This window comes from Zosterops lateralis (genome assembly GCF_965231275.1).
Source record: "Zosterops lateralis genome assembly, chromosome: 3".
NCBI classification, from domain to species: Eukaryota; Metazoa; Chordata; class Aves; order Passeriformes; family Zosteropidae; genus Zosterops; species Zosterops lateralis.
This window is the reverse complement of record NC_139764.1, coordinates 51,428,528-51,444,001: the sequence shown is the minus strand read 5'-3', so window position 1 is coordinate 51,444,001 and position 15,474 is coordinate 51,428,528. Positions and strand designations below refer to the sequence as shown.

General features: G+C 41.5%; 1 protein-coding gene across 6 annotated transcripts in view; it reads right to left on the bottom strand.

Moving 5' to 3' along the window:
* Nucleotides 1-12,260, bottom strand: part of ADGRG6 (adhesion G protein-coupled receptor G6) — a 111,481-nt gene extending 99,221 nt beyond the window's left edge. For 4 of the 6 annotated variants that reach the window (XM_083857987.1, XM_083857989.1, XM_083857990.1 and 1 more), the window contains exons 1-3: nucleotides 12,167-12,260; nucleotides 6,506-6,606; nucleotides 6,177-6,226 (exon numbers count right to left, since the gene is read on the bottom strand). In XM_083857987.1, coding sequence (XP_083714113.1) covers nucleotides 6,177-6,226; nucleotides 6,506-6,567 — 112 coding nt within the window. In that variant the 5' untranslated portion in view covers nucleotides 6,568-6,606; nucleotides 12,167-12,260. The remainder of the gene's footprint in view (nucleotides 1-6,176; nucleotides 6,227-6,505; nucleotides 6,607-12,166) is intronic. The other 2 variants (XM_083857988.1, XM_083857992.1) reach the window with 1 other exon arrangement.
* Between the last annotated feature and the right edge of the window lie 3,214 nt (nucleotides 12,261-15,474).

Sequence of the window (15,474 nt, the reverse complement as noted above, 5' to 3'; positions counted from 1 at the left end):
GTTCTTTCTTTGAAGGTATATTCTTTATAGAGAGGTATATTATTTAGCCTTTGTTCTAGTAAAGGAGTGCAGAGACCCTGTACAATGAGGTCGTAGTCAGCTTAGAAATGCCTGAGCACATTCCGTATCGGTTTGGCTGTGAGGGCCTATCAGAGGAGGGGGAAAAAATCATTGTGATTTTAAGGCAGTATTGGTTATAGTCATGGTTAATGCAATGAGGTTGAAACATTTAAGGGAAAAGAATTATCAATACCATCAAAAAATTATAGCTAAATAAAGTAAACAGAGGTAATGAAAGGCAGGTTCCTGTGAAATTCATTTCAACAGTAATTTACTTTTATATTAACAAACTGTCAACTAGGGGAAAACACAAGAAAGCTGGCTGGCAACTTTCTCTCCGCAAGATTTGTATGAACAGAAATTCTAAACTCATGCCTCAAGCCAGCAAAAATTCAGATACTAAACAGAACATAAAAGGGATAGCTTATGGTATGTTTTGTTTAAGCTGAATTAAAAAAAAAAAAAATATATATATATATATATATATATATATATATATATAAAAAACTGACAGAGAAAGAGGAAGGAATAAAAAAACCTTGCGGCTGTTCATTAAATACATAGATTCCTTCTGACTAATCTCTTACTTACTCATGATTTATGTATGCCTCTGTAAGGAAAGAGACTGCCAGACTGAATATTTTTTCCAAACTTTTTAAATTTCCTGACTTTTTCCATAACTTTCAGAAATAAGAATTTCCAAGCCTGAGTCAGGGACAGAGCTATCAGTCACGTGTACCCTGCTCAGCAATAAATGCACACCCGTTCCCTCCCCTGGGGTGCCATGAGAGGAGTTTGACAAAGCACCAGTAACAAACAACTTCATGAAACCACCCCCTGCTGTACGTGAGGATTGTGCTGACTGACTGGGTTAATGCCTTGGCACTTCAGTTCTTGCTCTGCACACGGAAAGAAAGAGGAAGATAAGAGAATGTGCTAAAAACCATTTCATCATTTGCCTGGTGATAGGATCTTTGGCCCCTGTCTGGGTTAGGCAGCTTGAAAACCATGGTGAAAAACCCCCACTTCCTGATTTGGCGGTGCCAGATAAAGCCCAATCCGTTTTCACTGTGTCACTAACTCTTGCTGCTAGCACTGGTGGCATGAGCAATACTTCCCACCACACTGACTTCCCATCTCCCATTAGGCTTCTGTACCCACAGATTCACTCTGAAATGCTCTCAGAAACAAGGGAGGACTTTAACTCTCCTTTATCTACACAGATACAATTAAGAAGCATAACAGACAAAGATGATATTATAATGTAGATCATCATCAGACATGTGGGTGAAGGACCTCCCTTCATTTTTTTTTCCTTGATGAATTAAATACAGCATAAAATTTTGCTTTGAATCATCACTAAAATTAAGATTCCAGGGACTGTAACAGAATTGAAATTTATGCTTTGATGAGCTCCTGAAAATTGATTAAACTGGTCTGAGGACATGGAAATGTGACTACAGACACCAGTGCACTTCACTGATGGATGACCAAAAGGACAAATATTCATTCTGGCATTAGCTACAGTCACAGTAATTTTGTGGTAACATCAGCATGGGGCATAATGCAGAAATAGTGTAGTAAGAATTATAGATCTCCTCAAGGCTTTATTAAAATAAATGTTTTCCAAATTCTGAATAAAACTAAATACGGTTGCACAGTAGTCAAGACTTAAAAATTTCACAGAATCACAGAATGTGTAGGTTGGAAGAGACCTTCAAGATCATTGAGTCCAACCTAGCCCTAACACCTCAACTAGGTCATGGTATCAAGTGCCACATCCAGTTTTCTTTTAAACACATCCAGGGATGGTGACTCCACCACCTCCCCGGGCAGACTATTCCAGTATTTAATCACTCTTTCTGTGAAAAACTTCTTCCTAATATCCAACCTGTATTTCCCTTGACACAGCTTAAGACTGTCCTCTCGTTCTGTCAGTTGCTGCCTGGAGAAAGAGACCAACCTCCAGCTGTCTACAACTCCCCTTCAGGAAATTACAGAGAGTGATAAGGTCACCTCTGAGTCTCCTTTTCTCCAGGCTAAACAACCCCAGCTCCCTCAGTCGTTCTTCATATGGCTTGTTTTCCAGTCCCTTCACCAGCTTTGTTGCCCTTCTCTGGACACGTTCAAGCATCTCAACGTCCTTCCTAAACTGAGGGGCCCAGAACTGGACACAGCACTCAAGGTGTGGCCTCACCAGTGCCAAGTACAGGGGAAGAATGACCTCCCTGCTCCTGCTGGCCACTCTATTCCTGACACAGGCCAGGATGCCCTTGGCCCTCTTGGCCACCAGGGCACAGCTGGCTCATGTTCAGCTGCTGACCAGAACCCCCAGGTCCCTCTCCTCCTGGGCACTGTCCAGCCACACCATCCCCAGCCTGTAACGCTGCAGGGGGTTATTGTGGCCAAAGTGCAGGACTCGACACTTGGACTCATTAAACTTCATTTTTTTGGACTCTGCCCATCGACCCAACCATTCCAGATCTCTCTGCAGAGCCCTCCTATCTTCCAAGCGGTTGACACATGCTCCCAGCTTTATGTCATCCGCAAATTTACTAATGAAAGATTCAATACCCTCATCCATGTCATCAACTTATTAACTCTCATGTAATTAGAAGGCTACTAATGACATAAGAAGGTGAAAACTCCTACAATGTTGCCGTCTCCTCAAATGTTCAAGTGTTCAAAACTCTGAAAGTCCAGTGCTGACAAGACCCTGGAAGACAATTATGCAAATTGCAATCTGCATTTAAGGTCACTGAGAAAACTCCAGTTCTGCTCCTGAGTTACCATAGGGAGCACAGACAACTCCAAAAGACAGCACAATATTGAAACAATAGACATTTTTTCATGAGAGTAGAAAAGCAAAAAAGCAAGGAGGGAGACTAAAGTGAATATTTTTGTGAGGTTACAAACAACACCTGAAACAACCTGACTTTTCCTTTCCATACTGAACTGCTGCTTCTTTATGTCAGATAAATTGAAGCCATTGTGATAGCACAAGCACCAAGACAATTTTTTAGGCACAGCAAAAGTACTGTTATATTCCAAGAAGTGCAGTTTCCAAAAGGTCTGCTCATTTCCCAGATTTTTAACCAAAACAGATTCTACAGGACAATGATTATAAAGAGCTATAGATATTAGGGAAGTTTGGAAATGATATAATGTATTTCTAAGGCCCAGGGCAGGAGTTCTGTAGATTTATCTACCATTTCTGGTAGATACTACTATACATTCCTAGGGACTGGGATTTCCCAGTCTTTCTTGACATCTAATTCACTGGTATCTAAACCTTTTGACGAGACATCCTCCTCTCACATATCCTGGTGTAATTTAAGCCCATTTTTTTTGCCCTTTCAACTGCCTGAAAAGATCAGTCTATCCCTTCCCACTGCACCTACCTCCTTAAATATTTTCAGTTCTTATGCATTGCCTCTTCACTTTTAATAGAAAAAAAAAAAAAAAAAAAATAAATCTTATTTCTTCCTGTCTGAATTCACTAGTCATGTTTTCTAGAACTCTAGAAAACTTCACTTCATTTGTTTTCTTCTGGGCTCTCTAAAACCAATGAAATATCCATAAAAACAAAAAGCTAGGAATATCTGAGTCTCCCATAAAAGCAGATTTAACTAATCCTGTTTAAAATATCCCCATTCTAATATCTCAGCTCCAATGCAGCCCTTTCACTGGAAGATAAGTAAGCTGTTTACAAGGGAGGCAAGACATACACTCATCACAGGGAAACTGAGGCACAGCTAAATGACCCACATAAGACCATCAAGGATATCTATCCCCAGACACAAATGGAACCCTGATAAGTTACTAACTGAGCTGTGCAGTAACTTCATCCTGACCCACAACACACAACCTGAAGCCAGAGTGCCCAAACCCTTATGGCTACTGAGGTTTTAACTAAAGTACATGTTATATCTTTTTCAATATTTTCTGTTAATAATTTCTTTTTATTTCAAGTGTCACAATCCATCCATTGATTCCTCTGAGGTATCAGACCTATACTTTTGGATTGCACTCCATTTGTGCACCTGCTTGTCAGTACCTTACCAATTTGTGGTCGAACATTCTTTCCACAGACCATCCCACTCCTGTTCTAAGTTTTCTGCTGTGTAATCCCTTTCCTAAGCTTTGTTTCTGAAAGCAGGCCCAGTACTGTAGTTTTCCTCAAACTAAACTATAAAATGATTACTTTTGCATTTTTCCATGTCACAGTGTGACTGATATCTTTATCCTTACAAATAACCCCTTAAATAATCCATAAAACCTGGATCTGATGATCTTAATCCCTTGCTTGCATGTAACCTCCTCTGGGCAAAGCTTAATAAGCACCAATAGCTTTCTAAGCTTACGGCTCACTAGAGAATCTGGATGAATGTCAGGCTTTTATGAGATTTCTACTGTAAATTCAGTCAAGCTTAACCTGCCAGAGAGATTATGAATATCATATGAATCCACAGCCAAAGTGACCAATACCTTTCAAGAACACAGGGGGGAAAATGCAGGAGCAGCAGTGTTTCCCACTTTGTCTGTCTTGCTCTATTAGAAAGGGCAGATGAAAAGACTCCATTTTGCAGCATAACCTATACTTTTCCATCAACATAAAAAGAAATATGAACCCTGAGGGTCTACAGGCAAATACTGCCAAATGACAGGCTCCTGTAAAGGTAAATGTCCATTTTCATTTCAGTCAAGTATTAACAGCAGACTACCTACCATCTCTTTCACTGCTAAACAGCAAACATCTGTCTATTGAACCTGGGCAATTCCAGTGTACTTTATTTATCTACTTATCATTCAGGCAGACAGGAAAATATCTTTTCCATTTATTGAAATTTTTAGAATTTCCAATCTATTCCAGTGGCAGCAAGAAAGGAAAAGCCCCCACAGGGATGCACTTGAGACTGGAACTTTTACCAATCCAATGGCACCAATCATTTTACTGCTGAAGAGATTAGCCAGGGGCATATATGATTTTATTGAAGTGTATTTTGTTTGGCACAGGGCTTTTGATCTTACTTGTTCAGCACCAGCACAGCTAGCCATGGTGCGCTGCAATTAGCTGAATGCATGGGTGAGTTTGTGGCTGGCTTTCTTTCTCCTCACAGCACAGTGGCTGGGACCCTCTGGCTCATGGAGCTTAGGCTGCTGTGTCACCTGCACTTTCAGTTATCAATTACCTGTTCTGAAGAGGAATTAGCAACATAGGACACAGCAATAAGGATAATAATTTTGGCGCCCTAATGTTCTAGTCACCAGGTAACAGCACAGAGATGTAAATTAGAGGAGGCTTTGCTGATTTACTTTGTGCTAAGAATGGCAACTGCATGGGCCAGGATCAAGCGTGGACCAGGAATATGGGGACACAAAATCCATCAGCCAATGGAGCCACAGAAGAGAGTAGATCCTAAATGCTTTTCTGGATACAGTTTAATGGAAATGGAAAACACCTATTAAAGTGACATGAATATGGAAAGTGCTACTGCACAGTGACAACATTGTTTTGTCTCTTAAAAAAAAAAAAGTGTAGGTTTTAAAAATTAAAAAGCACTTTTAAAAAAAAGAAAAACATTACCAAAGAAGTTAGAAGCCCTTTCTATATATAAACAATCCTTTTTCCAATGGCAAGCCTGTCAAAGCAAAACTACCCATCTGATACAGAATTAGCTGGGCACCACAAGCTGCTCCAAAATTTTCATATGGTCCAGAATAAACTCCAGACATCTTTTTTCCAGCAAAGCAGCTGGATCTCCTAAAATACTTTGCACTTTAGTGGTTAGGACAAGACATTTACTAAATGAAATCTCCCATTCATATGTTTAAAGAAAACAGTCAGAATGTTACATTACTCTGTGCTGAAGTGTCACCACAGATCAAGATGATGTCAAGTTTAAAGTGATGGTTCTTTACAGTGTACAGTTATCTTACATATAACTTGCACATACTTTGCTGAGGAATGTTTCTATTATTTAAGTGAGCTTTTAAAAATAATAAGCACACTGCAGGTATTTTACAACTTTGAACTACAGTGAAGGGTTATTAAATACACAATCTGCAGTCACAAACAGTTCTGTGGAAAATGGAAGAACTACGTGATTACCCACAGAATTTCAACAACCAGAAGAAATCCAAGCGGCAGGCATTAACAAGGTAACTGCAAAGAAAGAATGAAATTAAAGAATTCAAAGAAGAAATTTGAGGGAAAAGTAGTAACACGTAATAACAGCAAAACTTTAAAAAATGGCAAAAAGAAAATTCAGCAGTAGCAGAACACAGGACCCAAACTACAAAATCACAAATAGTGATCATAGTGCATCACTTTCATCAGTGTTATAATGTACAGAATTCAGTCATACATAAGCATAGTCATCAGTCATTAAAACTTTGGCTCCTAGATCATTTATTTATGCAAGAAGATAAATTGCTGACTTACCTGCTTGCTGCATGCATATAATATATGTGGTAAACAAGCAGAGACAGTGCTGCAGCTTCCATTTCCAGTGATAGCACCACATTTCACTTACATGTGACATCCTGTGGGAAAAAAGAAAGCAACCAAGAACTCAGGGAGTTTTACAAGACAAGAAAATGAGGAAGACTCTGTTGTTAGTCAAACTAGTAACTTGCAGTAAATAAAATAGTGAAAATTATGGATGGCCCTAGTATTGCTTAAATGGAGCCAAAAGTCTGCTAAAAAGGGTGAGAAATTATATTGTCTGGTTCTTAGCAGACAGCAAAATGGAAGACTGACCAGCATTAGGCTTCTAAGCAGATAAATCTGGGTGGTATTTTAGTAAAAGAAACAAGAAGCACAGTCTGAAAGAGTTAACTTGAAGGGGTTTTTTTAAATATGAGATTTTACATATACAAGAACATTTATTCTTTTTAACTATACATAATATATACGTATTTGTTATTAACTAAATCAAGATGGTATATAATAATTTGCCTCTGCCCTTAACAAGGCTTTCCATTTTTAAGTTCTAATGTTTTGACAGCTATGAAATTTTCTGTTGACTTTTATCAAAATCATGAAACTTCCCTTGCCAAAACCTAGGAGCTCATCTGTGCTGCCAGAGAAGTCAGGAACATCCTGATTATTTAATAAAATAAATGCAGTTATAGAAAAGTCTTATCAGTTATAGCTTGAAGTTAAAGTTTCCTTTCCCTTAAAGCCTAGAGGATATTTAACGGCTAAACCAAAATGTTTCCTCCACTGTGGGCAGAACAGGAAGCAAAACTCTTAATAAATTTATTCAGACCTTTAACCGTGCATCCGAAATGAATGGTGCTCCACTACATTCACGTCTCATTTTATGCAACAAGTTAGCAGCAAGCAGAAGGAAGTAACAAGTAACGAAATACACCACACACTATTTAAACCAACTCCTTCCTCTCCTATTTGGTGATGATAACTGGCTTTTGTTCAGTAAGATATTATCTACCCATACTGAGGTAGATAAGGACAAAACTCTTCCTTCTGCTCCACATATATTGCTGTGAACCCACCACCAAAGCTGGGGGCAAATATAAAACATTTTCCAGTGCAAGCTTCTGTTTATTTCCAAAGTGGAAACCAATGCAGAAAGATAAACCATTGTAAAGGAACAAGTAATATTTCAGCTTTAAAAATAGTAATTCATCAAAGCACTCCTGTGGGCTAGATGCCAATGGGCCCAGGTAAATGGCACTTCAGAAGGCTGCTGCAATCAGTTAGGCTTCCCTTGAGTGCAGTGTTACACAGCACAGGTATCTGATTACAAAAGAAGTTCAGTTCTTTGTGAGTAGTTGTATCAAATTGGGAATCTGAAGCAGATTTATTTTTTCTGACATATTGTAAAGTCAAACTTAACAAGTGCTGAAGACAAGCTCAGAAAACATGGGGCTCCGAAATACAAGAATCTCTTTGATGAAGCCAGACATACAAAATAACTGGATTATCAAACAATAGATTTATTGTCCTTCAACTCAGTGATCCAAAAATCCCTATTAAAATCTCAGACAACAGAAAGCTGAGGTTTTGGAACTGTTACTTTTCAATGTATATAATTTGTAAGTCCATAATACCTTTAATATTAATTTAGAAAACTTGAACAGAAGTCCTTTGAAAACATGAAAACAGTTACACACACACTCAAGCACATGCATATATACTCACAGAGTGGAGAAATGGAAGAGCTGGGGCTAACAGTATGACACACCAGAGATACAAACTAATTTTCTTGTTCCTACAGAAGAGTTTGTAGGTACTAATGAGATACATGGCATCCTGCTGCTTAATCTAGCAGTGCAAACCTGTAGAAGAGGCTGCATTACAGGTTTTTGCTGCTGGCTTGTTTTGAACAAGCACAGTTAACAGTTATCAGACTAGGAAACTTATTTATTATAAAAATTATTTATTAATTCAGATAAATCTGTGTTGATTTTCATAAAACTGACAAATTTTCTGTATCGTCACTTTTGATATCTCTGTGAGCTCAGACAAGTTTTTGCTGATTTAGTAACTGGAGAATCCACGACACCACATTTGAGATACTCAAGGAAAAAAACCATGACAAGCTTCTGCTGCTTAGGTCTGGTGTGAATGTATCCAGTCACATTTCCTCTAGTGTCTTTTTGAAAAAAACATGAAATTCTACCTTAGTCTGAAAGAGGTATTTGATTTGGCCAATTTCTATTTGTTACTGTTTACTTGTGTTGTGGTAATGCTTACAAGCCAGTACTCCATGGTATTCCAGGGTGATAGTTTATAGTCCGTTTCCTCATCATCACCCATGTAAAAATTGCTAGTCAAGAAAGATTTCAAGAACTTGGATAAGCAACAACAGAGCAGAGCATAAATAAGTGCAAACAATTAGGCAAAAAGGAGTAGTTATAAAGACTTTTCCCCAGAGTAAAAGCTAAATAATTACATTATTGCTATTTAAAAATACACAATTCTCCATCAAAATAAATAAACAAAACGAATATATCAAAAAATAGCAAACTGTCTTCTCCATTTACGTTCCCCACCGTTGAAGGGCAAAACAATTCTCTTTATACCACATCATCTCAGTTGACAAGAAAAAGGTTTATCAAACTCCAACAATAATGAACACAGAAGCTCATGCTACCAAAACACTCCACTAATGTGGACACCATGAGTCAGATCTGTTTCTTTTGGAGAGGACTGTTGAATAACTGTTTTACAAAGCAAAACCACTAGCTGAGTGCTATAAATTAGTGAGGAAGTCATTATTTATATGTTCCTAGGATCTTGCAGAGACAAAAAGTCAAAATTCAGAAAGCTGACTTCCCACAGCCTTACACTCTGATGCATAACACTCCTGTCCACACAAGAAGTTGTCAGGGATGGAAGTCAGATTACACACTGCCAACAAAAAGGCCTCTTCCACAACAAAATCCATCCCTGATATTTTTATATTTTTGATATTTCAAACAATTATGATAAGGTGTTGTAATAACTGATAAATACTTCCCAGGCTTTAAAAAACACAACTTAGTTGCAGATATTATTCATCTCTTAGTAGCCACCATATTTATTTTAAGGTTCTTGGTTAGTGGTAACCTCTTTTGGTTACTGGTGTTAATCAGCATTTAGAAGTGAATACAAGCAGCATACAAATAATTCAATAGAAAAATCAACAAACATTTCTGGGCTTGTTTATAGCTTATCAAGGAATGATACAGTCCCCTGAAAGCACTGATTTAATGGCCCAAGAGACCCCTTTGGTCTTGTGTTATTTTAAATGGTATTAGAAAGATGTGTTCTGTCATTTAATATTCATTAACAGCACAGGGAATGAATATCAGAACAGCAACGTAGAAAAAAACACTATAGGTTTAGGGAAGTAAAGGGATGGACCCTGTAACAAAGGGATGGACCCTGTAACAAAGATCTCAGAAGAGATTATGGGTTACTTTAGTCTTTGTCTTTGGTTACATAAAAATCGGTGAACACTGTTCATATTGAGTTTTCTTCTCTATTTTGTATCAGTTTAAATAAAAAAGCTCTGTCCTGTCTCTAGCTGGAAACACGCTAGCAGCTCTGAAGAAATCACTCCAGATTGTCACAGAACCAAAACATTTTACCCAACGTATTAGGACACCTATAGTAGGAATACATCTACTACAGATGGATATAATTTAAAAACAATCCCTACTAACTTTTGGGGTTTTTTTTAAGGGTTTTGGCCTTCTGTGGAGTCTGACTTTTCCGAAGTGTGAAGTACTAGTTTTCCTATGGACTTGCATTTCCCAGTGTAGACACTGTGTGACATGACCAGCTATGCACTTTAGCTACCAATTCAGTCCACTCTAGTCCACAGCTACTTTCATTTCCTATAACATAGGGAGACAATGAGCTTATTCACAATTCATTCCAGAAGAGCAAAATAGACATGTAAATTATCTAAATCATAAATGGATACTAACTTGACACAGTTCAAGATGGAATTACTGGGAGTTTTGCTACATCCAACTACTAAATCTTTTACTCTACATGCCAGTAGCCAGCTACCAGACAAAACAGCATCACCTTTTAGGGAATATACAGCTCTGCAGGACAACATACACAAAATGTGAGTAATGCTGGAGCATTTCATTTGTAGACTGTACCAGCCCAAAATATGCAACACAAATTCGAATACACCATCTTCTGTGTTCAAAACTTTGTCAAAAGTTCCCTGGAGTAGGATGTGAATTCTGCCTCAGGCACATTGACGTGACTTTCTTTGGTCTTTGATATGTCTAAAGCTATTAAGGAAAAATGTTGCTGACGCTTTAAAATGAAAAGAAAGATAACATCAATTTCACAATTTTTTTTTTCTCACATAGATTGTAAACAAAAATATAGTAAGCTTAATCACTCCCAAGTGGAACTGCAAGTGAAAGATGATTGCAACTCACAGTTTAGTTCCCTGAGATTAATAGAGAAGTTGATTTTAACTTTGAAATCATTGCTTAAACTGTAATACATGAATGTTTTGAAAGATTAATTACACGATACCCATTAAAACTTTCATTTTTTAAAGCACTACTTGTTCCTAATTATTCTTACAGCCAGCTTTGAAAACACCCTCGTGCTCATCAAAAGCGATTAAAAAAGAAAAAAAAAAAAAAAAAAAAGACACCGCCTTTTAATTTATACAGTATCAGCCCTATCAGATCCATCTAAGTCCCTCGGCTTCCCTTTCAAAGGGAACTTTTTCCAGATGCAGGCAACAAATCTGCTGGCTGTTTCCAACCCGGCAGCACCGCAACACGAAATCTTTGGGAACTCCTGATTTCTGAACTTGACGGCGGTGTGAGAACCCCCTGCCCTTTTCCCTTGTACCGCTTCCCCCGGGCGCATCCCCAGGTTCCCGCTCCTGGCTGTGCAGGCACCAAGCCTCGGTACCTCGCCTTACCTGGGCGAGGGACAGTCAGTAGAGGAGAGCTCTCCAGGGGAAGGCGGCGGGGGGCCAGGGCACTGTCCGGCCCGGGGCTGTGATCCCGGCAGGAGGGGGAGCCCCCGGCCCGCCCTCGCCCCTCGAGGGTCCGGAGCGCCGGCGGGGCTGCGAATACTTTGTGGAGCCCACCCTGCCCTCCTTCTCCCCCTACTTTTTCCCCACTTGTGCTGGCAGCTCACCTGGAAGGCAGGCTGCGGTGCCGGGGCTCCCGGAGGTGCGCGGGCGCGCTCCCGAGCCCAGGCGGGGGCCGGGCGGATGCGGGGGCACCACCGCCCAGGGCAGGCGGCCAGCGGGGCCGAGTGTTTCGCTACTTGCCCGCAAGCACGGGGAAAGAAATCCACCGGAGCGGTCCTAAGGACGGCGTCAGGGCGCCTGGAAAGGAGCGGCCGCCCGGGAGCCGACGGGGCAGCCGCCGACGGACACGGAGCCCGGACGGGGCAGAGCGCTGCCAGCCCTGCCCTCCGAGCTCCCGGCCTGAAACTTCCCGGTTTCCCCATTCTTCCAGCCCTACCTGCCTGCACGGCTCAGCCCTGACATTACTCACCCCCTCCCGCGGGTGGTGGGGAAGCCCTACATGGGCTCCTCGCCCCCGGATCAGCCCGCGGGGCTCTCGGCGCTGCCCCAGCGCCGCCGAGGAGACTTACATGGTGACATTACGGGCCGGCTCTCCTCCGGCTCTCAGCAACCATCCTCCCGCGCCGCGGCCGGCTCTGCCTCTGGCCCGCTCCTCGCTAAGGTCATCGCTCCTTGCCCACCTCTCTCTCCTCCCCGCCCGCGCCGCTCCGCTCCTCCTCCTCCTCCTCCTCCTCCTCCTCCTCCTCCTCCTCCTCCGCCGCCGCGATGCTTCTCCCACCCCGCGCCGCGGCGGGACCTGCCTCTCTCTTGACACAACTCGGGGAAACTTCGGCGCGGAGGGAAAGCGCCCCGCCCGCTCCCCGCGCCCCGCCGTCAGGTGGCGGCCCCGGCCCGGCCCTCCGGGGGACGCTCCCAGGAGCTGCTCCAGGCACCGGCACGGAGGAGCTGCTCCCCGGCCCCGGCACGCCGCTCTGGGGACAGGGGTGCCCACCCTGCCCGCCCCGCAAAGGCTCTCCCTGGAAGGGAGGCACCTTCCAGGCTGGCACGGCCGTGCAGAGACCCGGGTCACTGCTCAGGGGAAGGGGTGTGCAGTCCCCAAGCATCCCTCAAGGGATGATAGCCGCCGGCCCAAAGCCACCCGCAAAGGGCACGGGCCACCTCTGGGAAGATTTCAATGTGGGGACACTGCCCTTGCCGGTGACAGCGCCTCGGTGGCAGCGGGGCCCTGGGGACCAGCACAGGCTGCAGCTGCAGAGGGGAGCGCACATAACCCCACCTGCCCGCCTCAAGAAAACAAACTGCCCCACTCTGCTGCCCAGAGCTGCTGGCACAGATTCCAAGACGCTGGAAGTGTGTCAGTTTCCTTTGAAGCACAGAACATACAGGGACACGAGATAGGTGGGTGGAGGTGATGCGGCTGTGACCCACTTTAAAGCGAGGAGGGCGGTGTGCTGCTCCCACAGAGCAATGGCCCACACCTCACTCCTGGGTAGCGTTCTTGGAGGATGGTGTTTGCACCATTTGCTAATGATCATGAGTTGCTTTGCTCGATTAAAATCTGTAGGACATCGGACTGCGCTACAGGCAGGTAGGAAAGCATGGAAATGATAGAAAGAGAAAAACAAAAGGTCATTAGAGAAATCCAAAATTTTCACAGTACTCCATGGATTAGGAAGGATGGGGAAATACAAGGCCTGGCACAGCAAATAATTCAATGAAGTTATCAGCATGCGATGGCAGTTAAAAGCACACAATTCCCATTTAAAAAAAATCAGTAATTTTTTATTAACTTTATACTGAAGATTAATATTCACTTATTCTGGTCAATTTTTATTCTCTGTCTTTAAAACCAGTAAATCTATAGGCTTGATTTCATTGTAAATTCCTGGCACTGAACATGGGTGCAAGAACTGCTGGGACTGGGTTGGCCAAATCCACACGGGCAATGGTGCAGGCTGGGACAGCATCAAGCTACAAGTTCTTGCCGCTGGGTTTGTAGTACACTTGGAGATTATTGCATTTTACTTATGTGCTCAGCAAAGTCTGTGTTTCTAGAATTCCCTGGACTCGCTGTACATGAGCTCAGTATCTCCTGGGCATATTGAACCCACCTGGTATGAGATGTACACAGTAAATCAAGAGCATCTGGAAGAAATCAATCTGCCATTCATGCCCAGATTAGTGATACATGTGTAGTGTTTATCTCCTGGCTGCGTTGGAAACTTACATCTTCCTTCCCTACTTGGAAGGCATTAAAGGTGATTGCAATTCCAGAACCTTGCAGTCAAGCTATATATATATATAAAAAAAGACCCAGAAAAAAAGCGATCATGGTATTTCCCCCCCCCCCCCCCCCCGCCCCGTCATAATTTTGTTCAGCTGTTTCTTGGTTAATTCTCCTGTTCTGATTTTGCTGTCATCCAGTGTTGCAAGCATCTATCTGCTTACCCCTCCACAGCAGGAGCACTCCTGCTTCTGGATCCCTAACTGAACATTGCCCAGCAGGAAATGCCTGTGATGTCCAGTGGGGATAATGTGGAGTGCAGATCTTCTAGACAATGAAGTAGCATGTTTCTGAAGATGGTCTCAGCTGCAGAGCAGTGAAGGGAACCCAATCACTAATGAGAAAATGCTGATCATTTTCTGGCAGCAGCTCACTGTGCCACATATGCCTTTAATCAATAGTGAAACAACTTGGCATGGTGTGGGTAGTTGGAGAGGGCTGCATTTCTGGCTGCTGCTTAGCAAGAGTGAGGGTTTCTCTGTAGATCACAGTGATTTTAAGATCTCTGTCTCAGCATGAGAAACCGCAGGCTACATTACAACACCCAACTCAGGTTAACATTGCAGGCTGTCTTTTGCACAATGTGATTAAGAGGAAAAAAATTACAGAAGTCTGGGAAGCAGTGCTATAACCAGAAGGGTTCTTTATATTGACAACTAGTGAATGACACCCACAGAAAGTCAAGCAGCTCTTTTTATTCTTTTCTTACCACATCTGTAGTCACAATGTTGCTTTACATTTTATTATACCTTAAGCAAGTGGGGTCTGAATATTCTTAGGTACAGGAGTAGCATATTCTTCAAATATTGCAGAGTGTTTCATGAATATTCTGAGATGATCAGTGAAATATTTTGCATGAGTTTGTAGGCCCCTATTTTTATGGCTTTGTTCACATATTTCTGTGAACTTACGACTAGGGTGATTTCCCTATATTTCATGCAACTTTGCATCAACTCCTTTAAATATCTTATAAAAATGTTAAAAAACGCTTCATGAAATAATAGTATGAAATACCATATTTTATGTCTGGGTACTTAATTTTAATATTTGAGACACATGATTTTTTAACAAACTTTTGTTTTGAAAGTCTTTATTATATCAATTGTGTTTAGAAAAATCTGTGTTTATTTTCTAGAGAAGTGCAAATACTGAAACTTTATTGGCTGCAACAGTGTAAAAGAGAAAGCAACCTGAAACAATAAAAAAGAAGCTGAAAATATTAGTGCATTAAAAGTGCTATAAGCTCATGAAGAAAATTCAAGGTCATATTCATTCTCAAAAATTCCAAGGGGAAAAATAATGGCTTTGCATTCTACAGCTATTACTGGCTTTATGTCTGATCATTCTCATATCTTGAAGAAAACATGTTACATGCTCAGAGCTGAGTCTGAAAATTCAAAGGTGAGCTCCCAAATGCTGGTTTTGAGGATAGAGGTTTGAGCATTGGTCTAAAAGGTGACGTAGCAGAATTGATGTGAATTGTTGGTAACAACAGTTCACATCAATACATTAATTACTTCATACATTTGACATACAGCTCTTTTTATGATGCTTTTAATAATAAACTGATCTGATAAATTTCATAAAGTAATC